We start from the raw sequence: 27,503 nt of genomic DNA on the forward strand, positions 1-27,503 counted from the left end.
AATTCATTGTTTTGTGCGTATAGATTTAAGGAAATGTATGGCGTATATGCTTTAGTCTTTAAATATGATATAAATTATATCAAGCACTCTTCATGCAGTACAAGTCATTTAACGAACAGAAAAGGAGATTGATGTTCATGTAGGCTGGACGATAACAATATTACTTCGTCAAGATGTTCACGAGCTATACAGAACATCTCAAGGGACCTATATTAATCAGAAACATGATGTCAACACCATCTACATTCTGATCGGATTATAGATTTCTCAACTTTGACTATTTCTTGATAACAGATGATATAAGACCCAACCTACACAAAACCTAAATTTACAAAATGTATATGTAATAGTAGATATACACACAACTTTTAAGCAAAAGTGCAGTTTATTAAGTTCGTTATAAAATGTGAATATATGAAAAAAGTGATATTTATCGTGCAATTTCATTTCTCAAGATAAATATAGTTTTAGAAGCAGTGTACTTTTAAAACGACTTATGATTTTGTATTTTGTATTTGTGATGTATCAACGAAGCAATTGAACGTTGTTTTACCTCCTAAAGCGTCGTCGAAGCATTTTTTTTCGACAGACTTTGTTTCTACTCTTTTCAAACGTAATAAGATGGTCATGGTATTGCACTTATACCACTTATACGGATATCGCATTTTGTATACTTATTTGAAGAATATTTTAAAATTAATTTGTTGAACACGTTCAGCAAAGATTATAAAATGCATTTGACTATAAATATGTATATAGGTCTGAACAATTCCCAACAATGTTAGAACTGTCAAATTTGAGCAGCAAATTTTGAGTATTTTCCTCCGCGGGACTCGAATTTGTACCTCTGCGACATCTATGTATGGCAATATCGACTGCACGAAGTCCAGTCACTTGGACCACTTGGCCAGCCAGGCTACTGCCAAACACAAATAATAAAAGTACAGCCTGTCGTTATACCTTTTCCTTTTCCTTCAAAATGTAACATCTAACGCGCTTGCAGACCGAATTATTCTGTGATTTAGGTTTCTTTATGTATACCATTCATGTTTTTTGTTGTTTTTTTTTTGGAGGGGATAATCGTTGTTTTTGTTTATTCTTGTACTGTTTTGTTTCGTTTTTATTTGTTTTTGTTTTGTTTTGTGTGTGTGTGTGTGTTATTTGTTCAATTTATTGTCAATAAATCATATTAAAAAACTAATGAAATCAAGTGTGACAACTGTCATATTTTTTTGTATTCAATTATAAATTAATTATCAAAAAATCGAATGAAAACAGATTTATTCAGTGTGTCATAGTTTTCCTTTCCTCTTTCGTCCACCCCGGAGCTGACTTTTCATGAACAACTCTATGCTCATGCTAACGCGGATGTTTCTAGGAAAGCAGAGGACGCTTACCCTACTGGTGCACCTGGTCCATGCTCCCAGTTTTATTTTAGTTCGATAACAAATAAGTTAAGTAGTCCAGAGATATGCATGTTTATCTTCTTTTATTTAGCTTCAGATCTTTACTTGATTACCTAAAAAACTTAGTAAATTAGCTGTTTGTCAATGTCAAATTATGAATATTAATCTATTACATATAATTCGGTTGTGTCTTGTATATTGACGATTTATGTGCCAGTGCAAGAACGTTTAATCAATACGAAAATATATATTTTTCATATGATTTACAAATTTTTATATGCTGTACACGTGTTTCAAGGAGTAACCTTTCATAACTAACATGAATAAGATAACTCCAAATATAAATTGTTTAAAAGAAGTACGCAACAACAAGACTGTCGAAATAGGATGCCAAATGCATCACCGAGAGATCATACCATGTGCAGTCTCTATTATTTATATATTTGGAAATTTGCAATCCTGAATTTTTTTTTTTTTAAAAACGATATATATCTTATAAAATTCGGGGTCAGACAGATCTAGGTACTAGTTTGGTAAATACCCTCGAGGGCCTTTGGTCATATGAGAGTGCCCTTTTTTATGTCAGAATAATTAAAATTATGAATCACGTATTAATGTGCTAACCATTGGCAGAAACAACTCACAGAAAACCGACTTTGTCTAACGCCAAAAAAAAAACTTGTATCCACTTGTAAAAGAAGCAATACGTGACATATGTTACTCGGTAAGCGATCGGTGCTACTTAACCCCGTTGCTTGTGATATGTATGATATATATATACATATATATAGCGTTAATTGCGACAGTAGTGTTTTTGTATTATGATATAGTATCGGACAATTTATCGCAGACAGCCACAAGACGCCAGTGTGCTATATTATCCAATCCAGCATAAGTGCAAATTTAGCTTCATATGCATGCCGAGACAGATAAAAAAAATATACATTGGTCAAGATATGCAAAACAAAGCTTGTTGTAGATTACTAGGAAACGTCATGCATCATGTAAAGTATATATTACACAGTGTACGATATACAGTACTACACGAGGCATTATTCCCCAATGTCGTATGCCATAACATTTATCCGTTTGGTTCCAAATATATCGAGTGTCATGTAGAGAATTACGATGGTGAACCACAATCATAAAAATTGTGAATTTACTTGAGACTAAGTGTTAGCAATAATTTCAATGTCGACAATTACAGGGACCATCAGACCGTCATGGAAAAAAATTGTTGGAAAAGACAAGGAAGTACATCATTAAAAATATGAGTGTTGCAGCCTCTCTTTTAATCATTATTTCGACGAAATAAGTTACTCAAATCAATTAAGAATCGCTTCTGTTAATGTGAAAACAATCTTGTATTATTTCTTTCTTTATTTTTAATTTTTTTTATTATTATCATTTTTTTTTATTATTTTTTTGCAAGTTTTTGCAATTTTCCTAACCGAAGGTATCCAGAAAAGAAACTTCCTGTATTGTAAGATCTTTTGAGGCCAGGAGACTTTGTTGCATTGCTGTCTTTGTTATCATTAAATATGTTAAAGTTAGTTTTCATAAGTTACAAAATTGATGAATTGTTTAAAATGATACACTGTACTATCTAGTTCATTTTTTTAAATTTCGCTACTTGTTATTTTTATCGATATTTTCTGTTAAAAAATACAACTTCACACTTTCCGGGTAACTGGTCATCTGATAAGTGATTCGCTTTTAGAAATCATCAATATGTCAATCAAAGTTAGTTTTTGCTAATATCTTGGTGATAGCCTTCTATAAGAATAAGTACATTAACTTTCAGGATTTATTGCTTTCTATAAAAAAGGCGGTTATAAAGAAGCAGTTATTATGAGTTTCAGTGCAATTAATGGCATGTAAAACTCTCGCGACAAGGAAGCTGTATAAGCCATTATTTTGTTCTGTTTTGTTTCATTTTTGGTTAAAGAAGGAATATGGCATTTTGTTGCTGCAAGGATAAATAAATGGCTCTGTTATGTCGCTCATTACAAATCATTTATGTATTTCAAATGACAATATGATTTCGACTTTTCTAAGATTCTAAAACTGCAGACAACTGTATGAAATTTATCACTCGTAATAAAACAAAACAAAAATGACTTGAAGTTTTAGTCTTTCTAAAAGTCAGACAGAAGGTGATTCATACATGTCAAAAACCCACCCAATGTAATTTTATTACTTGTTCAGAAACACTTACTGATCACATGACCAGTTTTAGTTTTTCATTTGGTTGTTGCCCTTTTGTGATAAAAATTATATAGATTGTACATGAAATTAGTACATTGCACGAATTATCGTTCTTGATTTGGTTCCATTTGGTTGATTTTAGTGGGAGATGAATATATGATTTTCTCAAAAGTGCAGATCTGAATACTGAAATGATTATTGTCATGTAAACATGTAGCATATGTAAACTGAAAACCATGGTCATTGTCGCTGGATTACATTCTTTTGATTTCATGTGCAATCTTTGTCCCCTTGATTATACCCCATACAGGTACTGTAGAGTATCGTCCACATAACACGATGTCGAGCGAAACAATTTTTTATTATTTCTTGACAATTTACTGCTCATTCGGTCTGATTCGTGTTTTTTATTGTTAACGCTAAATATCACATAAAACCTCAAAATGTTAACTTTGAGCAGTTTACAACCCATGAAATCGTGGCAATAAGAACCTAAATTGTTAAATACCATTCTTTGTTAAGAATCAGGCAATGGGTAGCACATAATTTTCAGTTTGATCTTTTGTTTGCTTCAAATATATTCAATACATTTAGAAAACAACCGAAAAACTATTTATATTTATCCCGAAGTATGTGTGACTGCTTATAGAAGGAAAAAAATGCGGGAAAATGTCTATACTGCATTTCAACTAAATTTGACTTATCAATATCTTAAAAAGGCTATGTTACACTCACTCTGATGGTAATTTCCAGAGTTTATCAGGTATGAATACCTGAATAATGCAGTTAAAACTTTTTTTCCTTCATGTGACACACCTTATACTCATTTTGCCCGATTATTAGATGGCGAAGTACTTAAATTTCAAAGGGTAATCGATACAGTCATGCAATCACCCAAAGGTCAGAAGGACTACAGTAGAAATTCATATTCAATAACGTTAACATCGCGTATTGGACCTATTGTTTCAAACGCGCTATAAAGTCAACATATTTTGTACCAAAGTACAACTATAATTGCAAATTTATGACAATAATTTACAGAAATATGATTCTACGATAGTATACGTTTTATTGTCTAGCGATTGCATTTGATAAGGTAGAAAATGTCTGTTTCATTTTCTCGTAATTTAATTGCACTTTATAGCTGAAATATTACTGCTCGGGCGTTAAACCTCAACAATCCGGTCTAAAAGTACTGTAAGATTTTATACTGTGTCAAATGAAAGCCAGATGTGTTTTGGTGAAATCGAATATAATACAAAAAATATCACTGATTTCAAGAGTTAAAAGTCCTTAATAGACGGCGCTTTTTAAGGCCGATTGGCTAAAACGAGCATGAACGTCAGGCTTGTTCGATATTTCAGACTGAGACATCGGTGAAATTCCGGGCTACAGTAGGTGCTTAGAAACCTAAACAAACTCGGGAATCGAACCACACCGGTTTCGATTTCGTGATTCTTGATTGCAAGTCCGAAATCTTAACCATTCGGACAACCTGTCACGACAAAGGGATAAATAGATTCTAATTCTTGTGTCATGAAGAACCAATATTGGAACTTTTTATATTACGAAATATATTATTTGGATAAACCTGATCAAAAAGTAAGATTCATGCTAGTAGCAGACGTCTACTGTTAATTATCACAAATAAGATGAGATATTCTCATCACGTCCCAGTACGCCTGATTCTTATTACAGCCTTATTTATATCTCTTTGTAAAATCAAGAGTCAAATCCGGAGAGACGCTTGTCCGGAACAAACAGATTAAATCCCAAATATATGGAGTGGTTTATGGTGATTATAGCAAAGTAAGATCAGGAATGCTTTATCCCCAAATGACAGCAAAGACATGATTTATAATTGTAAAACATTAGTAAGACCAAGCTGGATTAATCTTTTTCTTTTAAGGAAAGAAAAGGGGATGCATCAAGTTCTTAGACATTTAGTGAACTCAGGGCGACGACGATTAATGGAAAATCAAAATATAATCAAAGGAGTAAATAAAAAGTGGATAAAACATGTAAACAAACAGCAATATAAGTATATATGTAAAAGAAAATTAACACAAAAAAACACAATATACGATGTCAAAATAAAAGAAGAAAACCTGCAAATACACCTAGCTAGTAGAACATCCGCTCGCTTTCCCAAACATCATCTGGTCAAAATATCAAATATTTTGTAAACCATAACCTGGAAAAGTAGATTAACTAAACAAATTGATATGTCATACTATGAAAGTACTATTGTGAAGTAGAAAATGTGATCAGTGTCGCAAATTCTAATAAAAAAGCTATTTTAACAAAATATACAAAAGACAATGTTGTCAAAATGCTGTTACTATACTTGTCCAAGGTTATAGACGTGCTTTTCAACAGATGGTCGGCAATTCAAATGGAACATATTGTGCTTTGTTACTCACTGATCAATTATTCTCACTCTCACATAGCAAATTTACATGACTGATCTTATCTTAAAGAAGGAACATCCTAAAACCTGATCATTTGGCCTCAGTATCCGCTATATGGCAGACTTTTTGTCTTTTTACAATCCTAGAGTCAGGTGTTGTATATCTTGCATCTACCCACAAAAAGCACTTGAGATAAAAGATATTTCAGTCACTATGAATTCAGCCTTTTATCTTGACCTACTATGTGAGATGGATGGAAAGATAGAACTAATGACTGAACTATTCGACAAACATAACTACTTCTCCTTTCGCATCGTCAAATTTCCCATCATTTTTGGCAACATTCCATCACCATCTACATGTTGAGTTTTCATCTCATAACTCATACGTTATGCAAGAATTTGCAAAAATACGCGTTAAAAATAAAATCATCATACATTACAAAAGATTTTTGGTCGCCATCGTGGAATTTGGGATCGTTATTGTGTATACATCTGTGCCATAAGAATCGATTTATTTAGCATTGCATATTTGCCTCTTATGTCTCTCAGGACGTGGCATTTGTTGGACAACTTTGCTGGTGCTTCTAGAAAAAAAACAGAAGACAATTACCCTACCAGTGTACCTATTTCCTGCTCTCAGTTCTTTAGGGAGTCCGGATTACTCATTTCCATTTTTGTTCTTGTGTGTTATTTCACGATCTTCGTTTTTATGTGTCAATTTTCTTTGTCGAGTCCTTATCCTTGGATTATGTTCTTTTTATTACCTTTCGAACTCTGGATCCCTGGATTTTCCTTCTTAAATCTGACAACCTTGATATTTGTAGTTAAAGTTCCAGCTATTATCTAATGCAAAGCTTGTTTTTTTCGCCGAAAAAAAAACCAGCTAAAGACAGTTATGCCAAGGCAATAATATGCATACACATTTTTTCACGTGCAAATTTTTCAATTATACGCCAACAACTTTCTTGTATTAGCCCAGATTGACAAACAGTATAAACAGATACACAAAAATTGTAACATTCTGTGAATAAAAAATCGCTAGAAACCAAATTAAAAACTTCGCTATTTTGTAAGAATTTTATAACCCGGAAACTATCATTTTTCCACATTTAGGTAGCTATTTAGACATAAATGTCATAACCATCTTGTACCGTGTCCACTTTCTAAATTCCGCCTTGTTTGATTATTGCACACTTGTATTAGTGACCGCATGTAATATTCGATCGTAAAATCGTACTTTGTTATTATTTACTTTTCAAGCACAATTTTGACCTTTATGCTGGTTTTTATAAAAAAAAAAAATAATAAAAAAAATTGTAGTACCAGTAAAATTTTAATTTTTTGTAATTTATGTATGAATCACAGTTATTATTTTGCTTCATGTTCTTTGTTGCGTTTGACTTCTTTTGAATATCGTTTGAATTCTTGTTCCCTTGATTCCCATTTCCTTAAGCTCTTAGAAAAACCATGTTTTTTTCTTTTTAAATCAGAAGATACTTTGAGACACTAATCACATTTTCTACTTGAAAACTTTAATTAATTTTTAATGTAATAAATCTTTTCTTTATGTACTTTGTGGTCTACAGATACAAATTGTTAACGTCTGAATCGGTAGCATAATCTTCATTGTTTGTGACATAATAATATAAGAATGTATAAGAATGCAAAATGTTTGTGTGTGTAACATGTTTAAAGAAGTTTCTATTATAGAATACCAACTTTTTAACATTTGTAGTTTTCTTCTTCAAACGTCTTTGAAGGGCTTGCTGAATATTGACGTTGGTGTGTCCAATCTCATATTTTTTCAAATCAAATGTATTGCTATGAATTTCAATTCTATCTAGAATTCTATGCTGTAAATACAACTATTCTAGCAGGCCTCAAGCAAATTTACACGATGATATGAATGTCATGTATTAGAATTGTAAATGTTGGAAGTAATCAGGGGTAGATTTAGGCGGTTTTAGATTGAAACTTTAATTTCTCGCTAGATTTACCACAAAAGATATCTAAATTGCACCCACTTTAGAAAAATATGTCAAAAATTTAACTTCAAAAATTTTTCGACATTATCCGTTTGCCGTTTGATTTGAATAATGTCCGAGAATTTCGAAATGGCTGCCTGCAGCGGTCAGTAAGAGAGGAAACGAACGACTATTGCTGCGTGAAGCTTGAAAATTTGTACAGTTTAAACATATGTTCGCTTTACTATGGTTCAAAATATACACAAATTCATATATATGGACTTCGAAAAGTATTTGGTCTAAACAGGTTGTCGGATTATTCAGGGTTCGGTTCAGACATATTCCAATGTAAAAGAAATATTTTTTCCCTATTGACCTCTCTACCAAAGACGATGATTGTGATTTACCGTCTATGTACTGGATTCCTAAACTCCCATTTAAATCTCTAACTCTTAACTTGATTACTCCTCCACAAAAATCCATACAAACAACGTTTCATAGCTGGATCTGCAAAATGTACCACAAAACTTCTTTCAAAACTTTTAACTTCTATATTCACAACTATCAAAGAGGGTTTGCAGTCCTACCACAAAACTTGTTACTCACGTAGTGGTATTAATTCAATGTGGATCCTGAAAAATTCAAAAGATCTTCTGGAGACCTTCAATTCAAGAATATTATCAGAATATAATAGCAATAAATCCTATTATTTTTTAAATATGTATGCTTCCATTTCCCATACTCAGTTAAAATCTCGACTTAATAACATTATACATCGTTGTCTCTCAAAAAAGATGGTACACCTAGATAACACCTAGATACAAATATAGTTCTTGGTAGAGATTCCTCATACTTTGTAAAAAATAATTCCAAATCATCTTCCAAATATACAGAAGATGTTTTCAAAATGCTGGAATTTTTTTATCTACAACATATTTGTCCAGTGTGGTGGACGCTTTTTTCAACAAACGGTCGGCATTCCAATGCTCCTCTACATGCTGACCTATTCCTTCACTCTTATGAGGTTGACTTTATAGATGATCTGATTCAAAATGAAGCATATCGTTTAGATATTTCCTTTAACCTCATTTTCTGCTATAAAGATGACGTATTATCTTTAAACAACTCTAGTTTCGGGAATTTGATATATCGCATCTACCCCAAAAAACTTGAGATAAAGGATAATACAGACTCTGTGAAGTCTCATATCTTAACCTACACATAGAGATCGATGGTAAAGGAAAACTTTGACGAAAAACTTGATGATTTTTCATACAGAATTGTCAACTTTCCTTTCATCTTTGGCAACATCCCTTCAGCACCTTCGTATGGAGTTTTTTATATCTCAACTCATACGTTGAGAGAGCTTGTCGTAACTACGCAGACTTTTTGTTTCGCGCTAGACTTCTTACATTTAAGCTTCTAGAACAAAGAGATTCCTTACGTCTTTACATGTTTATCATATAATAAAACAACTTAGAAGTACAGTTTAAGTTTATATTGTAAAATATCTATACACAGACTGCATGTATTTTGTGTTTTATAGCTTATGAAAAATTACACAAATGTTGATGTGCTTATAATCTATCAGTATTGTGCGTAAAACACTATCAAGGCATGTTATATATTGCCTCAATTGTTAAAGTATATAAATTAAACACCATAATTTCAAATGATAGCGCTAAGAAAGCGTGAGAGGAGATTATCAGGAATGAAAATGCATGACGTGTGCGTCTGTTTCCCTGTCTAGTATTTATCCCTGGATTTCATATTTTGGTTGGTTCCCTTGATTACTCTTTCAACCAAGAATAATAAAAATTTTCCTCACTTTGCATTCCAGTTGGGTCTGCAGTATAGAGTGTATATAAGCGTAATCACGTAATCAAGCGTAAATGTGTTCACAAGACCCGAAATATTATCATAACAATATAGGACATAGAAAGTCAATATACAAACCTTTAATCTCTTGGTCAAAAGCTAAAAATTATGGATGGAATAGATACAATAAACAATAACTACACTTCAAGTTTGTACATTATTATCAATAACAGGTATTTGAGGCATAACAAACATTTTTTTTATATAGTTATAACTGTCAACGGGCATGATATTTTCTACAATTTTTCTACATACTTATGTTGCACGTACAAAAGTGGACCCTTAGTATTTCACTATCACTTTCAAAAATTAAGTAATAATTATAAGAATTATATATTTAAAAAGTCCCATTTTCTACGCTGTGCTCATAAATTACTTAAAATAATATTGTTGAATGTTATTATTCTTTATTTTTCTACCAACATCTTGAATGAAATACACGTAGGAAGCATATCATTACTTGACCAAGACTAAAATATATAAACTTGCATGCTGCCAGTATTAGTGTCCGAGTTGCTCATTCACTTTTGTTACTATGTATGTATTATTTTAGTTAATTTATGTTCTTTTGTTGCATTTGTCTGTTCCATGTCTGAAATTTGTCCCTTGATTACATTCTTTTGACTTCTTGGTTCCCTTGTTTCAATGAAAGTAATCAAAGAATATTTTTGATGTCTTAATTCCACTTTCATAAAAATATTTTCATTTTACAAAACTGTAGTAATCAACACTTTCACATGAATAATAAAACACATTGATTTGGATGTTAACATTTATATTCAATTAAAAGTGGAAGAGTATGGACAAGTGGCGATTTTCACAGCTACTCTACCAGTACAGTTTACACAATACACGCATAAAACTAGAGGAGAGTTGTAAATGTTACGTTTACAGAACTTGCCACTCATCACTTTACAAGAAGTGGTGGTGCTTTGCATTCCAAATTATCTTTCGGTTTTTTGTCAAATCTTCAATAGGGTTATTTCCCTTGTCTGACTGTTTCCTGTCAGTAAATATTGCTCATTTTGTAAAGAAAGTCTCGTACGTTCAATGATTCGACAGACAACATGATAGATATGGTCCCAAATGTTTATAATATTTCTACAGAGTCCGTGTATTAGTAAAGGCTTTCTCTCAAGCGAATATATATGTAAGAGTTTCTAGAAACGCAGTGGGTGGAAAACCATTTTCAAAATGTGTGATTTTTGTCATTATTTCGAAATATGATGAAGGTGAAACCTTTTAACTCTCCCGAAGAAACATTAATTAAAAACAACTTTGATAATTTTTGTCAGCTCTGATTTGATATATTGTACTTATAACCTTCAAGTATGGTAAATGTTCTAATGATATGTCCTAAAAAGCATTATACTAATTGTCATGGTCTGATATGTCTATTGGCCGAAATGTCCGACATTCATAAGGAATTATTGGTTGTCATGGTGGGAAATGTCTTTGGGTTGAATTGTCTGGCACTGGTAAACATTATGCACTTTATAATTTGCGAATCATCTTAAAAGCTTTCTTATATTCAATTTAGTTTCCCTTCATACTGTTTTGTTTTGTTTCGTTTAATTATGTTTTTGTTGAGATTTGATTCATATTATCGAATTGTTTCATTTCGATTCTTTCTTTTATGGATTATTTTTGTTTCATTTTGTTTCGTTTTCGTTTCACAATTTTGATGACCCGAGAATTATGGGTATTATTGATTATGTAATTTTCGTAAATATCGGGGTGCCATACTGCAGACTATGGCTAACCCTATCTTGGAAAAGCTACGATTAGATTTTTATTTAATTATCGAAACTAGCGAATATTTTCCGAGACTGGTTTTGCTCTCAATTGCATATATACAAGTATATGCAAACGAAGCTACCATTATGCTGTTTTTTAGCTCCTGAAAATGAAGGCACAAACCGGATATTGATGCTTTTTCTTGCCATAAGTATACAAAACCAAGTTGATACTACCATAAATGCTTTCATTGGGAGCGTAATACATTTATTTTTTTGTTAGTTGCAATCTTCGCTTTTTGTAAAGGTGTTTATACAATGTGTATGTAAGAATTTCAATTGCACAGCATGTGAGGGACACCACTTTTTACCTTATCATATCTTCTTACCTAAACTTTAAGACAGTCTTTACTCGTCTTGTATTTCATATCAAAAGATACATACCTTATGAAGCCAGGCATGTTATTTTCACTTGTTTTGATGGTCAAAATAAATTTCTCTCAAGAATATGTTGCTTTCTAATTTTGATAATGTATAATTCATGAAGCACATGAACTACATTTTTGTTACTTCTAGTTTGGAATCTGAACATTAAGAATTTACAGATTTGATTATAAAATTTTCTGAAATGGTAAACATTAAGATTGAGGTGGACCTGAAAAATCAACTTGGATTAATAGCTGACAAGTTTTTATCAGCAGGACATTCCGTGGTACTCACTATCTATTTTCTGAAATTGTTCTGGAAGCCTTTTCTAAACTAAAATTTTGAAGAAAAGATCTAACATTGAAATCTTGAAGTTAGTATGAATAAATCCTTTTACATTGTATTACTTTAATTTCAGAAGATTTTACAGTGATGTGTAATGGCAGAAGACCGTGAAATATTGAAGGAAGTATGGGAAGGGAAGATTCCTGTCAGCTTCTCATTGTCACTAGAGGAAGTGGCATCTGGAGACCAACCTGAGATACTCTATGTTAGTATAAATCTTTAAGTCATGCTGTAAAGACTTCCATGTTATTGTGCTACAGTTGAAGAATTATATATTTAAAACACCAAATTCAAGTTGAGATATACTGCTTTCTTGTGTTTAATTTCCTAAATGAATGTAACGGAAATGATTGTTTTATTACTGTTTACTTAACCTTGACCTTATTTTGTCAATATGAGATGGATCCAATGATTACACACATGCTCCAATAAGTTGTATGTAGGCATGAATCAAGGAATGATTTCAATTATTATTTTTTTTTTTAATTGAAGATCAATGTATTTTGAGTACAGTGTTCTAGGATTCCAATTTCCCGTCACCCGGTGGAAGTGAAATTTAAATTTGAGAAAGTTGGTTATTAAGCCCCACTTTCCCTTGGGCAAGTAGAAAGCTTGGCCCTTTTAAAGGATTTGTTAAGTTTGGAAAGCAAACTTCAGTGGTGGGAAAGTTAATCTTCATTTAGGGTTTTCCCCTGGCAACCTAAAATGTTTAAAAATCCTAGAACACTGGAGTATTTTTACAATCACTTTTTAATAATAATTTATTTTTTACAATAAATTAAGTGGAAAACATCTTCACTGGTTGATTTTTCCTAGGCATTTTAAACAAGTTTCTTTGAATTGAGCCTTGTTCTACTTTCATTATACGACAGATGTGGTATTGTGCCAAAAAATAGGAAGCACAAACATCAGTTCCAAGATGGTACTAAAATTCACATGACCTGAAGGATTTTTATTCCTATTCTAGTGCATAAACAATGTGTATATTTATCAAAATTAGTCAAACAGAGAAAGTGAACTTATTATAAAGATTTGTCATAACTTATTTTTTACACATGCTTATATTGTTTACATGTGTGAGTAATATTTTCTTCATGCTGTCAATGAATTAACGTAGTAAAAAAAGATTAATTTTCAATTCATGTTTGAAGCTGATCAATGTTATGAATTTTTATTATTAGCATTATATAGTGAAAAATTGTTTTAAAAATAACTCTGCACAATTATATTTATACATACCTTAGAAGCAGTGATTTTTCTAGCACTCTTCACATTCTTCATTGACTGAAGACTTTTTAGAAATGCAAAGAGTGTCAAATTTCAACAATGATTTCATCACCTGAAATCCATGGATATACAAAAATACATTGATGGTTTATTAGACTTCAGATGGTTTATATTGGGAAAGTGACAATTTTATGGTTACAATTACCATTTTGAACAGATGTGAAAATTTTGTTTACACAACCACTTATTCATTGAATCACAAACATGAAGTAAATATCAATTTGTTGATTGTTCAACTTGCGCACAGTTACATTTAATAAAAAATCAAAAAGGTCAAATGAAGGTTAAAATTTCTACAGGGAAAAATTCCTTCTTTTCTTGTTACTACATATATATATGCATCAAAAGCACATCAAAATTTGTTGTCTATTGTATTCTAACGTATAAATATACAGTATCAGTAGCTAAAACATTGATTCTCTGATACATATTTTAGCTGATGGTGTCAAGAGTGAGTTACCTCCCTTTAGTGACAGAAAAAATCTCTAAAAATTTATCAAAGTACATTAATCCAGAAGAAGCTGGAGAGATGTGGTTTTCTTTCAATGAACAGGCTTTGAAATGGTAAGTGGTACATGTAAATATGTATGAAAATTATATTTCTGATGACATTTTTTAGGCAGATCATACCTACATGTATTACACTTACAATGAACTGATAATGCTTACAACAATGTAAAAACAGTATGCTTAAATTCTATTTTAAAAGAAATTTTGGCAGCTAAAAAGAGATATTTGAAATATGAGAATACTGAAATATAATAGATATTTAATATGAAATGTATTAAATTTATTCATAATTTAGTACATAAAATAATGAATAATGACAGAAATTCTAATTTTCTAATTTAAATTGACCAGTATTGACTGGGGTGGTTAAAACTGCTGGTAAAAACCTGGGGTAGTTTTAACCCCCAACCTTGCTTCAACTGTTAATACAAACAATCAAGTAATACATGTAAATGTATGAAAGTTCTCGGAGTCACTTCAATTAATTCAGCCCCGTACAGGTCCGGGTGTTAAAAGAATAGGCCTGCAGCAGTGCTAAGTTGGTTGTAAAAGGTGACTAAATAGTGCTCAGAACCCTAGCTGGGGGCTAGGGTGCTCTGCCCACAGAGCAACTGGGATTTGTGCCCCAGGTGGTGGAATGGGGTACCCCTGGCATGTTACATGCTGGGGTTGTCAGGCTATAATACGGAAACCTGACCGCAAACCATAGTGGTGCACTGTGTTGGGAAAGATGCCACGTTCCTCGTATGTTAAAGAACCCTACTGTCGTATTCTCCCAGAGTAGGAACCGTAGGGCTCCGCCGCAGGAGGCTAAATTGCCCGACCCTACCCACCTCTCCCTATTTCCAGTGGCAATCTGAATTTGTCGACCCCATTGTCCTTGTGTCCCATCTCTTTTTCATTTCATCATCATTTCATGTTCATTTTATCATCAATTTCATGTTCATCGTCTGAATATAGCGGAAATATTGCTGCTCGGACGTTAAACCCCAACAAATAAACAAACATCAATTAATTTGTATACTCAATGGGGCTGCACATGTACTGTCAATTTAATTATGCTATCAACTAATCAGTAACAGGTAAATCACTGTCACAGGTGGCTGCACATTGGCTAATAATGACACTCACCTGTCCATTAATTTCCAGTAAACAACCAGGAGACAGGTTACAAAGACGGGATGTTTACACACTAATAAAACCATGCAGACTGTAATTTATTAGGGTTGACAATTTTTTATGTCCAATATTGGAAAATGATCATTGCAAAATTTGTTGGTCAATGATCTGCATTTTTTACCGTGTCCGGATCCTTGGTCTTATCTATATGTACCAATGGTATTGGTGGGGTTTTGACATGAATATTTCTGATTTTTACCATTTTGCCTGATTCTTACTGACACTTACACTTAATAAAGAAAACTGCAAAGATTTAACCATACATTTTAAATAGTCTAAATGAAATGTAAATGCTACAGCAAAATCGTTTGAAGCAGAACACTGTTAAATAAAACAAATAGTTCTTTATTCACATTTTCTAAATCTTGATCGTTAAAATGTATGCTTTGTTTCAGGCACTACCCAATTGGTGTTTTGTTTGACCTTTACTCGGAGAAAGACTCCACTCCATGGAATATCACAGTACATTTCCAAGTAATTCTACTATACTTCAACAATCTTTTTCCACATTAAAAAAAGAGTTGTATAACTTTGAATAGTTGAAGGATACATGTAATTAAAAAATATACCAATGCTAATATCTTAGTGCAAGATTACTCCAGCAATGCTAGAGGTTGCCTGGCAAGCTATTTTCTGACTTGGTGCCATCTGTTGGGTATGGAGGAATGGAATTCCAACCTTTTACATTGTAGGAGTAAGTGTTAGATATTTTAAATACTCCAAACTATTTTGAGAGTATTCAAATACCTTACCTGTATTGAGTGACATTTTTTTTTGTGTATTTAAGGATTTTCCAGAAGATGAATTGTTACACTGTCCTAGCAAAGATGCAGTAGAGTCCCAGTTTATTTCTGTAATTAAGGAAGCAGATTCCTTGAAACACAGAGGACAGGTTATCAACAGTATGCAGAAAAAAGACCATAAGTTATTATGGACTGCATTGTTACATGGTAAATATAGACTGCAATCTAGGATTGCAGACGTGGAGAAACATAAGCAAAAACAGTGTGTTGCCTTCAAATAAAAACAATGTACAGATGAGGCATACAATATGGGTAAAATGTTTAATGAGCTTTTTTTCCCATTTGTGCTGAATTCATATATCGTTTTTATTTTTAGTTAAGTTATTGTTTATTTATAATGTAATCCTTATAATTTTTTTTATCAAGTTTAATTTTTATTTGTGTTTATTACATTTCTTACCCACTAGTGGCCCCAATAGCGGTTCTATGATAAACAGTTACTCTACTGTCAACACAAATTTTTATATTTCCACTGTCCACAGTGGAAATATTTTGAGTGGAGTCACAGTTTATCCACTCTCCACACTGGAGTCTCCATTTTAAAATTTGTCTGTAACATCTCCTGTCTATATCTAGGTATATTTAATGCTTCTAGCAGTTTAATAACATTTCACTAAAGGAGAGAAAATAATATTGAAAACTATTGAAATGGAGCAGTTTTATCCCAGTTTTTACTTTGGTGGAGTCACTGTGGAGGGCATAACTGACTATGAAGAGTGGAGAAATTAAAATTTTGGTTGATGGTAGTGTAGTTCATGCAAAGGCAGGAAAGTAGGCAGACTTGATGTGTTACATACTGTTGGTGACCATATATTATCAATAAATATACTGTCAATTCATAGGGGTTTCTCAAATAGAAAAATTGTGGTATAAAATATTTTAACATGATTTCAAACTATGGTAAATTGATACTTATTCCAATTTCAATACAAGTTGAAAAAGGTTTCATGGTGGTTTAAATAGCCCTCTGTGTAGATTTCTGCCCTACATGTATATAGCTTTTCCAGAATAAATTTACTACATAATTGTTGAATTTTAGAAAATCTTTTTATTTTTAGTTCATGAATTCCATTTGAATTATTTGCAGATAAATTTGACCAGTTTTGGTCAGTGAACAAAAAGCTGATGGATTCATCAGGGGAAGAAATGTTCAAGTACATTCCTTTTAAAATTTATCAGGTAAGTTCTTATGCTCTAAGTTGGACTGTTTAAAGACAAAAAAGAAGCAGGAAATTGGTGATATTGTAGTTTTTAAGCCTGAAAATGGTGCTTTGTTAACAATGATATGTTGATATTGCTTGATACCAAAGATGCTACTTATTTATCAAAGTGTACAAAAAAATTTAATATATAAACAGAGCTCCATATTAATTTTTAATCAATGTAATGCAATATCTTGATGTGAAAGAGTAATGAAGGGAACCAATATTCTAGCGGAAATCAAAAGAATGTAATCCTGGGACAAAGACCAGACATGGAAAACAGACATACTCATCAAAGAACATAAAGTAACAAAAACAATACATACAAAGTAACAAAGTAAATGTGCAACTTGGACTCCACTAAAAACTGGTAGCATGGACTAGGTGCACTGGTAGGGTACGCATCCTATGTGTTTCTAGAAACTCGGGTTTTATTACTTGAAACTAAGGTAGATCATCCCAATTACACGGATCATCTTTTATTTCGTCATCTAGCTAATTCCTATGTTCAAATGTTTATTCTCAATAAGCAAACAATGCCTGATATGATGTAAAATCTTTATTGTCAAGTTACACTAAAAGAAATTTAAACCTAAAACACAGACCTCATTTTCTTCTGCTGAAAGTGAAATTCCGCTGTTTTAAATCTGGAATAAATCTGGGTTCTATTTTTAATCTATGTTAACTAACAATTTCAGAAGTTTCTGCTTTTATGGTTGTCTTCATAAAACAACATCTGAAAATTAAATATGGTTTATTTTAAAAACTTCTGCATACTTCAAATATAATGAGAATAGATATGGTGTATTAAAGACCTTTAATTATTCAGATTTGTAGAACACTGCAATATGCATTGCTGTGTACATATACAAACCTAGAGTTTTGTTTCAATTGCAGATGGATCAACCAAATATTCAGAAACTTTTTAAACCTCAAGGTTTAGAAGGTGAAGAACAAACTCTGTCAGATCTTCTACATGAATGCGTCCCACAATTATGGAATGAAGGTATATACATGTATAGAAAATAAGGGAGACAACAAAATTACCAACCACTAATCCGATCCATAATGAAGTCAAGCCCAAAATAAAATCAGTGTTTTGGAGCAGATGATTTTCATTTTTTTACTGACTTGTAAATTTAAATGTTGAAACTGTAGAAATTTTATACACAACAATTACTGTTCTCAGAGAAATTTTGTGTCACTTTAATAAGTGTCAGTATTTGTAGGAATGACACAAATTCTGTAATATGTGATACACCCCAAAAAGGCAACATAATTTCATTTTTGTAATTAAGTTGTTTTATGGGTCTATGTTATAAAATGTATAATTATTCATTCAAATCTGTCTGCTCTTAAAGATAATCCACATTGAAAATCCAATAGATTCTATTATATTAAAGTGGCATTTACAGAGTTAATTTAATTTTGAAATCTACAGTGCATTTTATGTATTTTTTATCTCCTAAGAACACAGGTTATATGAAAAACCAAATGTTAATTTCTATTAACTATGGCAATTCAAACAAAATATCAAAAATAAAAATATGTAGGCTTTCCAACCATGAGTCACATCTTGCACGATTCTTAGCTGGAGTACTACTTAAATATGCCACAAGTAATGTGTGTGAGTTCTATAGATATTTTTTTCTGAATTTTCTTGAATTTGTTTTTCTGTCAATTTTTTATATCCTTAGCAAAACTCACCTGATAAACATATATTTTGTTTAAATTGGTGTGTAGAAAATATTTAAAACACTGGGGAAATTTAAGAAAAAGCAATATACTTAAAATCTGACTAAAATGTTTTTCCAATATCAGAAAACTTCCATCCTCCCAAGTCAGGGTTTTGAGTCCACCTTAGCTCCTTCAAACCCCTGACATCACTCATTCATATTTAGATGATATCGTCCAGTGCCATCTAGTGAGTTACCTCAATTTAACCCAGATCCAACTTCCAATCAAATCACTTGTAATAGAAACTGCAATACTTCCATATAACTGGCAAAATGGCTACACATAATGTCTATATTTTTTTTTTCGGTAAAGACTCTAAACTTAATGTACAGATATCATTTTTGCTCAATTGAATCATTTATCATGTTGTACAACTATCAGTTCCTATATCGGAACGTCCATTAACTTGTGTTATTGTTTACCTTTCCAATGATGTATATGTTAAATCGATTTTCATTGGTGCTTCTTACATGAAGAAGTAAATAATCAGAATTGGCTGGACGTTACCCTCTAAATATGAATGAGTGAAATCAGGGATTTGAGGGAGCAAAGGTGGACTCACAACCCTGACTGGAGGATAGAAAACTGCCTGTCATACAGTTGTATCATGATCTGATGATGTTGTAGTCGTTGTCTGGTGTCTGTAGACAATTTGGTTTCCAGACCATAACTTGAGTATCAGTACATGCATCTTCATAAAATTATACCACAATGTGCCATGCTACAAATGTTTGGCTGGGAATGATTTTGGGGGATGTCACTTGAACCGTATTGAAAATTAGAAGTTAGGGGTCATAAAGGGGCCAGAAATGAGCATTTTCAGGATATGCTGACAAATCCAAAAGTGAATGGATCTCTGAAATTAAACTATGAAGTGCCATACCCCCAAAAGAAGGCTTGGATTGATTTTTAGGGTTTTAACTTAAACCATTTGTGAATATGGGGTCAAAAAGGGGCCACTTTGATTCTGGTCAAATTCTTATCCTCTGTCAAATATTTAATCGGAATCAAACTTAAGAGCTGTATTAAGCTTGAATGGTGGTTCCATACTTGTCTCAACCTTCAGGGTTAAATCTCTGTGGTCATATCAAGCTGTGCCCAGCAAATCATTTTATTTAAGTATTGTATAATTTGATTGTTATTGATTTCCTATGGACAGTGTTATGTTTAAGTTTGTAAAGAATAACTCTAGTTTTGTAGGTCTTCATAGAATATATCACTGCATTACAAAATGTATGTTTCACTGATCTTGTGATGATAAGTTGTTTGGCCTATCTGTCTCATAAGTTTCTTGGCCTTTATGTGATAGCCACACTCATGACAATTTCTCCAACTGCAACACTTGTCACTATTTATTTTATAGTACATTCATTTCCCAAAAGTAAAATAAAATAAAAATAATAACTGTTTGTTTTTTCATGTATATTTTTAGAAACCTTCAGCAAGAGAGCAGTGATCCATGGTATTGAAATGTCTTTAGATACACCAGTTTTATGGTTGTCTCAGAACTTTAGTTATCCTGACAATTTTCTACATATATGCCTTCTGGATAAAACAGATGTGGGATGAGTCCTGAAGTTCAAAATCTAGGACTATTTATTTTAATTGAAGTGCTTAGAAACTGGTATATTTTCGTGATTTTGACACCCAAACCAGGGTCTCTCTACATTTATACAGTGAAACCTTTCTAAACAGAACCTTTTTAATATAGACTTTCAAAGTTGGTTCACTTAAGACAGGTGTTTGGTTTATCATGTTTAAAAATACATTAAAATTGATTTAAGGAGGTAGACCTAGGGTAAGGGACATAACTATTGAAATCAGTTTGTATCATATTCAATTTCACCAAAGCCTATCGAGCCTTTATTTGAAACTGAATGGAATCAATCAAAGTTACTTTGATGCTTACAAGATATTGATGTAAAATACTGAATACAAACACTCCGATGGTTTGTGAGAGTTGTGTCCCTTTCCTTAGGTCAACCTCCTTAAATGGATTTTTAAAAGTGTATGTTTTAGACAGGTTTACAGACTATTTAGGGTTCAGTTTAAACAGGTTTAAATGTGCTCATAGTTTTATTGGAAATTCATTATGACTTTGTCTCTTATGACTGATTTTATTTTATCAAACTGCCTTCTAAGTCTTTTCAGGGATGATTTAGAGGGGTATCAACAGGAAAATGGAATTTGGCAAATTAGAAAAAGACTGAAAATGGCCTAGATTTTAAAATGTGCAACTCTGATAAATACTTGAAGAAAATTAAGGAAGAAAGTCATTCCTGTTTGTTACCTAGGAAGTAGAAGGGTAAAGCATAATTGTACAGTGAAGCTTGTCAAAACTGAACCCACTGGGAGGAGGTAGATCTAAGGTAAGGGACATAACTCTTAAAATTATTGATATGTTTGTATCATATTCAATTTCACCAAAGCCTTTCAAGCTTTCCTTTGAAACAGAATGAAGTCAGTCCATGTTACTTTGATGCTTACATGAGATTGATGTAAAATGGTGAATACAAACGTTTCAATGATTTGTAAGAGTTTTGTCCCTTACTTTAGGTCTACCTCCTTAAAGCAGATGTTCATTTTACACATGTTCAAACTGTATTGTAATTCATATAAAAAGACTTGGAAGTAGGTGTTTGGTTTACACAGGTAACCAATTTATCCAGAGTTTGGTTCAGACAGATTTCACTGTACTGTGTAAATTTTAATGACAAACAGAATCGTATCTAAAATTTCATGATTTTACAAACATGAAATTAAGGCATGATTCTTGCCCCATGATATTAGTTTTATGCAATTATAACATATTTAAACTAAGAAATACCAAAACAAAGCCAAATTTTCAGTTTTAAGGCTAACAATCTTACTGTGTGTCCCCTTTTCAGGGTTAGACTTTGTTTTTGTTTTGCTTGTTTGTCTATTTGTTCGATGCAAACTTGTACTCTATACAAAGTGATTTCAGTATAATGTGTAGTTCACGTGTACACCCCTTGAGATGTTTAGGTTTCCTGCGCGCATGATACCTAAACGCACACTAAACGCTCATCAAACACACTTTGGGTGCATTTGCACAAACATTTCTATTGTGCAATTATCGTGCATTTAAACGAACGCAAAACGATGTGTAAACCTACGTTAATTGATGCACTAATGTTAAAATGGGAAATGTGAACGTTTCTAGGAGTGTAGAGGTGAAAAACCAAATTCTAATATTGGATATATCCTCATTGCAAGAAAGGGGGATTCATTAAATGTCATGTGTTAATTTCAACTTCTATTTTTTGTTAATAGTGTCTAACATAACTTCATTTTCAAAATCTTCTGACTCTTATTGACCTAAGCATGGTCTCAGAAAAAATTATTTTTGAATTCATGCAACTTTAATTGAGACTCAGGATTTTCTTTTATCAAGCATTAGCAGTAACTGAGGTGAAAAGGTCTTGCCTAGGAAGTTTATAGCAATTTGAAGTTGAGCAATAGCAATTATAAGACAAATCTAGCTAGGGTTCTAAGGGATTTTTTAAGCTCTTTAGTTAGAAATTTACCCTGCATTGTACCTAGACAATCTCTTTTAAGTTTTGAAAAAGTGTCAGTACTGATTGCCCAGTTAATCGACAGGTAATTGACAGCTATTCAAACTTGAAAGATACTGTCCAAATGATCACACAGTTCTTCTGTGATAATAAGGTAGGATCCATTGGTATAATGTAGAGTAGATTTCTACCTAGAAAATTATTTAAATCACACAGAAGCCTAGCTACATTTGAAGTGAAATTGGTATCACACTATTTTAAGTTGCTATAATAAAAAAGTGGGGCTAACTTTTATTATCGCGATCCATGATTTTTCTGTCTCTTCTTTCTAAACTAAACGAATCTTCATTCAATCATCAGTATTTTATCTCATTAATTTTAGGTTCCTTAGTTTGTATGATTTTTTTTTTTTTTCGTTTTTGTGTTTGCTACCACAATAGATATATATATATTTTTTATTTTGCAATTTTAACACATATCTATATGTTCATGTTACTAACGTCCCATGTTACAGTTTTGTTTAATGATTTTCGAAAGATGTTTTTACTGATAAATTGAAATGGCCAAATTTTTAAAAGGTTATGGTACCTTTAAATGAGACTCAGTTACTTGTTACTTGAGAGTAATGTAAGAAACAGGAAACCAGTTATCTTACTCCCTGTTTGCTCTCTTCTAACCAGTCCAACAATGTTACCTAAGAATGAAAAATTTTTAAGTGTATTTATTGTGATGTGAAAATCTTGTATCAATTCCTGAATAGACTTTCAAGCCTCAATTTAAAAATAGAAATATGAGTGCATACTTATGTCATCAAAATGAAAACATAAATAGTCTGTGAAAACATTTTCATTTATAGATTTTTGTAAATTATTCTTTTTTTTCCTGACATGAAACATAAATGTTAAAGTGTGGAATCATTTGACCTTTTTTTCCTATAGAAGAAATCATAATCTTCCTAAATTTTTGTCTGATTGACTGATTTTTTGTCTGACATATCTGTTGGTCAGAAGGTATTTCATGATAACTGGATTTTATCCACACTAAGAATAACACAAGAAGTGCATGATTGATCATAGATTTAATCACTTTTTAGAAGTAATTAACACACATCTCCCAGCTAAATAATCATGATTAATAACATATTGATTTATCTCCCTTTCCTACTAACTTTGGAAGCTAGGAAGCAACCATTTTGATTTTATGGGGGATAGGGCTAAGTAAAATTACTGCAGTTTTCTCTGTCTTTACTTTATATTTTTTTTTCGTTATGCCTGTTATTTTTTACCAGTTATTGTTTTTTTTCTTATCCTGACTTTATACATGTATTTCATATTTCATCCCAGTCCCCCTTCCTATAATTCAAATAGTTGCTTCTTTATACAAAATTGTGGTGCTTCTTTAGCCATTGTTTCGTCTTGAAAATTAATTTTGAGCTGTAAAAAAAAATACCAACTACAACCGAAGTGCAATAAATACACACGTTTTTTTCTTTAACTGTGTATTACAATCAAAATGTCTTTCACATTAACCTATTATTAAGTGTTAGTCCCTATAAGAATCAGGCAGTTGGTGATACATGGTATGAAAAAGTCCATCATTTTGATAGTGTTATTTGACTCTTTGCACCATTGAATCAAAGAAAACAGACAAGATTTTCCATATCATGTTGGACCATTGAGTTATAATTACATTGAAATACACTGAAAATGAACATTTCAAGGGCAGATAACTCTGTCAGGAACTTTATTTTTCTAACATTGTATTGAAACAATTCTGAGCAAACCCAGTGATGCAGAAATCAAATAATGGTCTTTTCAAATAGAGAAAACATCCTTGATTGAAATTATATTGTCAGATCAGTGGTATTCTGACATGCATGTTTCTGATTTCTCCCATTTTGCCTGATTCTTAAAAACACTTACACTTAAGAATATTTGTTTAATACTAACATTGTTATGAGTGACTATCAAAGATTGATGTGCATTAAGTCAGACATTTTCCCCTGATGTTTTAAGTGCTAGATTCTGTAAGAATCGGGCAAAAGTGAAAAATAATTAATCATGCTAGTAAAAACACATGATTTTGACAATATGGACACTTAATCAGGCGTGGATCCAAGGACTGGCGTATCGGGCGTACGCCCCCTAAATCGGTAAGATAAAAAAATTTCACAAGTTTCACCCCATAATATGTTTTGCCTTGCTATGCACTGCATTTAATTCAATTTACGTTTCCCCCAAACTCAAATCTTGATAACAATAGCTTAATAACAAGAATAAAGTTCAAATATTTTGATAGGGAAAAAGTGAGTTGTCTGTCTTTGATGATAAAATTGCAATGCATTTCATATATTTTATACCAAGAATTACTGGCACTTAAAAAAGAAATCAATGCCATTTCTCCATTTCAGATAACATTTTGAATACGATTTCATTGGAAGTTTTCGGTTAATTTTTTTTTTCACCATGATTCACCCACTGCTTGATTCTTACAGAGAATAGCGCTGAAGATAAATTTTTATTTGATCTTGGCAACTAACGAGGAAGAACTTTATGGGACTAGTTTCGTTATTTTTGTCTTACTATATATTTCATATTTGGTCATAAGTTCATCAAAGGCATTGACCATTTTTATTGGGGGTGGGGGCTTGGATTATTTGGGAAAAAAATAACTATTTCAAATTTGAGCAGAAAAAAAATGTCATACTCAACATGAATCCCCCCCCCTCAAAGAGATCCCCCCTCCAAAAGCAAATTGTCTGTACCCAACTCCTGTAAATTCAAAATTAAATGTGGTTGGTCCCCAAACCCAAAGAAGCTTTGAATATTTGACATGCTAGATAAGTACTCTGCTGATAAATCCTTATTTTAATGTATTTCAGCTGTACAGGCAACATTTTTCACATGAATTTCACATGATCTTCGCCTGAATCGAGCAAATAAATTTTGTGATATATGGCCAAATAAAATTAATCAGTAGATTCGCACCCCCTATGACCCCAGAATAATTTACAAAAATTTTTAAAATTAGGGCAGGAGTTTCAAAATCAAGATTTTGTTAGTGTCAATTTCAATTTCTAGTATTGAAATGCTACTACACACAAAACATTCATTTTTTGGTGATTAAAACAATATTTCTTCTCTGAAACTGATGTGGCTATTGGTTTAGAACATATTTATACATCAAATACATGTAGCTAAAATTAGGCTAGCAAATATCGGGTAAAAAAAAAATCCTCCCACTTGCCTCATATGTTTGTGAAGGTCGGATGAGAATCTACCATACAAGTTTACTTGACCCTATTCACATCAAGTTCATATCAATCAAGCCTTTGGGTGATTTTCATGTGAAATTTTTACATGAAATAATGTAAAGAGGATAATGTGTAAAAATCACATGAATAATATGTTACTGTAAGTTCATGTGAAATTCATGTTAATATTTTCCAGTGTACCATTTCTCTCCAATATTAAATGTAATTTGTATGTGCACAGGAGCACTATGAAATGTTACGGAAAGCTGTTCATTTTCTAATGTTGTATGATGTGCCATGCAAGTTCTTCAAATAAATTGAAAATTGTTCTTGAAATTGTGTCATTGAATGCACATTTTATCAATCGGAACTCCTCAGACTTTCTAGTTACACAATAGAAAAACGTTATATTTAGTGTAGTAGCAGAAATGGCCGAGTAGTTCCGATTGCACATTTTATATGTACATGTTCTTGCAATGAATGACTGAATGAATGCTAAAAAAATAAATCCAAAAGATGTAAGGTTGTCTTCATTGTTTTTTTTTTCCTCGACGCAAAGAGGGTCACAACTTATTCCACTTAAGGCAAAACTGTGTTTGCCTTGGAATTATAAATTCTGTGAAAGATTATTTTGCATTTCTGGCCCTGTTTCAAGTTGGTTCAAATGACCAAAAATTAAAATAAATTTAGTTAATTTCAAGAAAACTTCCGAATGTTGGCATGTGTATAGAACCATATAAGTTAACTTTTCGACGTTAAAATCATTGACTATTTTCATTTTGTGGCTGACATCTAATTAGTATCAAACATTTGATAACAACCTTCAGTAGGCAAAGTTTTATCAAGCTTGACTGTTTTGTCAGTACTTTTCCCAACCATTCAGGGTTTGAACTCCTGTAATATCAAGTTGCACCAGAGAACATTTTATTTTAAGCTGAAGGACAACAATTAGGTTTGATAAAGTAACTGTTGACAGTGTGTCCCTTTTGTGCGGACGCTGTAAGAAATCCTCAAAATATTTATGACTGTTTAAATGGAATATGATTATCTTAATACAGTAGGTGCGTTGTTAAAAGTGTACGTTTGCTCTTAAATCTACAAAAATCGACAGTAAAGGCATCTCCAGTTGAAAAGCATACATTAGAAAACCTAAAAGCATATTTCAACAGTTTGTCTGACTCTCACTTGCCATTAATTCATAGTGGCATCTTTTTGAATTTTTCAGAATCGTTTTGATAAGTTATTGTTTCTAGATTATTACCAGATTAATATACTCACTTGCATCATGACCGGTGCCGCTGGCGGAGCAGGACATGATTACCATTCTAGAGCACCGGGTGGGAGTTCATAATGTTAATGTTTTCGTGTGTGTGTGTGTGTGTGTGTGTGTGTGTGTGTGTGTGTGACGTCTTGTTTCCCTTTTTTCTTATCTTTATTTTTATTTTTTTGTATATTTTCTTTAATTCGATTCGCTACATTCTGCATGTAAATCCTCTCTGTTTCATGTGTTCGATTTTCGATTTTGACGGATTTCAATCATCCCACTGCTGACGCGTCGGTATTTTTGGCCGATATTTATATAGAACTGCACACTTCATTTGTTCAAATATTATCATATTT

The 27,503-nt window shown here is 32.2% G+C and overlaps 1 protein-coding gene across 4 annotated transcripts; it reads left to right on the plus strand.

Moving 5' to 3' along the window:
* Window positions 1-10,848: 10,848 nt before the first annotated feature.
* LOC148613720 (autophagy protein 5-like) lies at window positions 10,849-26,405 on the plus strand. Of its 4 annotated transcripts, none has more exons than XM_088587268.1 (8): window positions 10,849-10,910; window positions 12,450-12,581; window positions 14,100-14,227; window positions 15,748-15,826; window positions 16,140-16,302; window positions 17,243-17,334; window positions 18,255-18,363; window positions 20,527-26,405. In XM_088587268.1, exons 2-8 carry the CDS (start codon window positions 12,471-12,473, stop codon window positions 20,661-20,663), a joined length of 819 nt encoding a protein of 272 aa, XP_088443394.1. In that variant the 5' UTR covers window positions 10,849-10,910; window positions 12,450-12,470; the 3' UTR covers window positions 20,664-26,405. The 4 variants fall into 4 exon arrangements, with proteins under 4 accessions (XP_088443394.1, XP_088443393.1, XP_088443395.1 ...); XM_088587267.1 differs by having other exon boundaries at window positions 10,852-11,019; XM_088587269.1 differs by having other exon boundaries at window positions 10,852-11,019; window positions 12,453-12,581.
* The last annotated feature ends 1,098 nt before the right edge of the window (window positions 26,406-27,503 follow it).

This window comes from Perna viridis, chromosome 6 (assembly GCF_037379345.1).
Source record: "Perna viridis isolate PV_CMFRI_1.1 ecotype Kerala chromosome 6, ASM3737934v1, whole genome shotgun sequence".
Taxonomy (NCBI): domain Eukaryota; kingdom Metazoa; phylum Mollusca; class Bivalvia; order Mytilida; family Mytilidae; genus Perna; species Perna viridis.

What these genes read in the sequence shown, in the direction of transcription:
- LOC148613720 (XM_088587268.1), top strand. Translation starts at nt 12,471, where the DNA reads ATGGCAGAAGACCGTGAAATATTGAAGGAAGTATGGGAAGGGAAGATT. An exon ending in ATATCACAGTACATTTCCAA is followed by an intron (nt 15,827 to 16,139) that starts GTAATTCTACTA and finishes TGTGTATTTAAG; the next exon opens with GATTTTCCAGAAGATGAATT. An exon ending in TTCCTTTTAAAATTTATCAG is followed by an intron (nt 17,335 to 18,254) that starts GTAAGTTCTTAT and finishes TTTCAATTGCAG; the next exon opens with ATGGATCAACCAAATATTCA.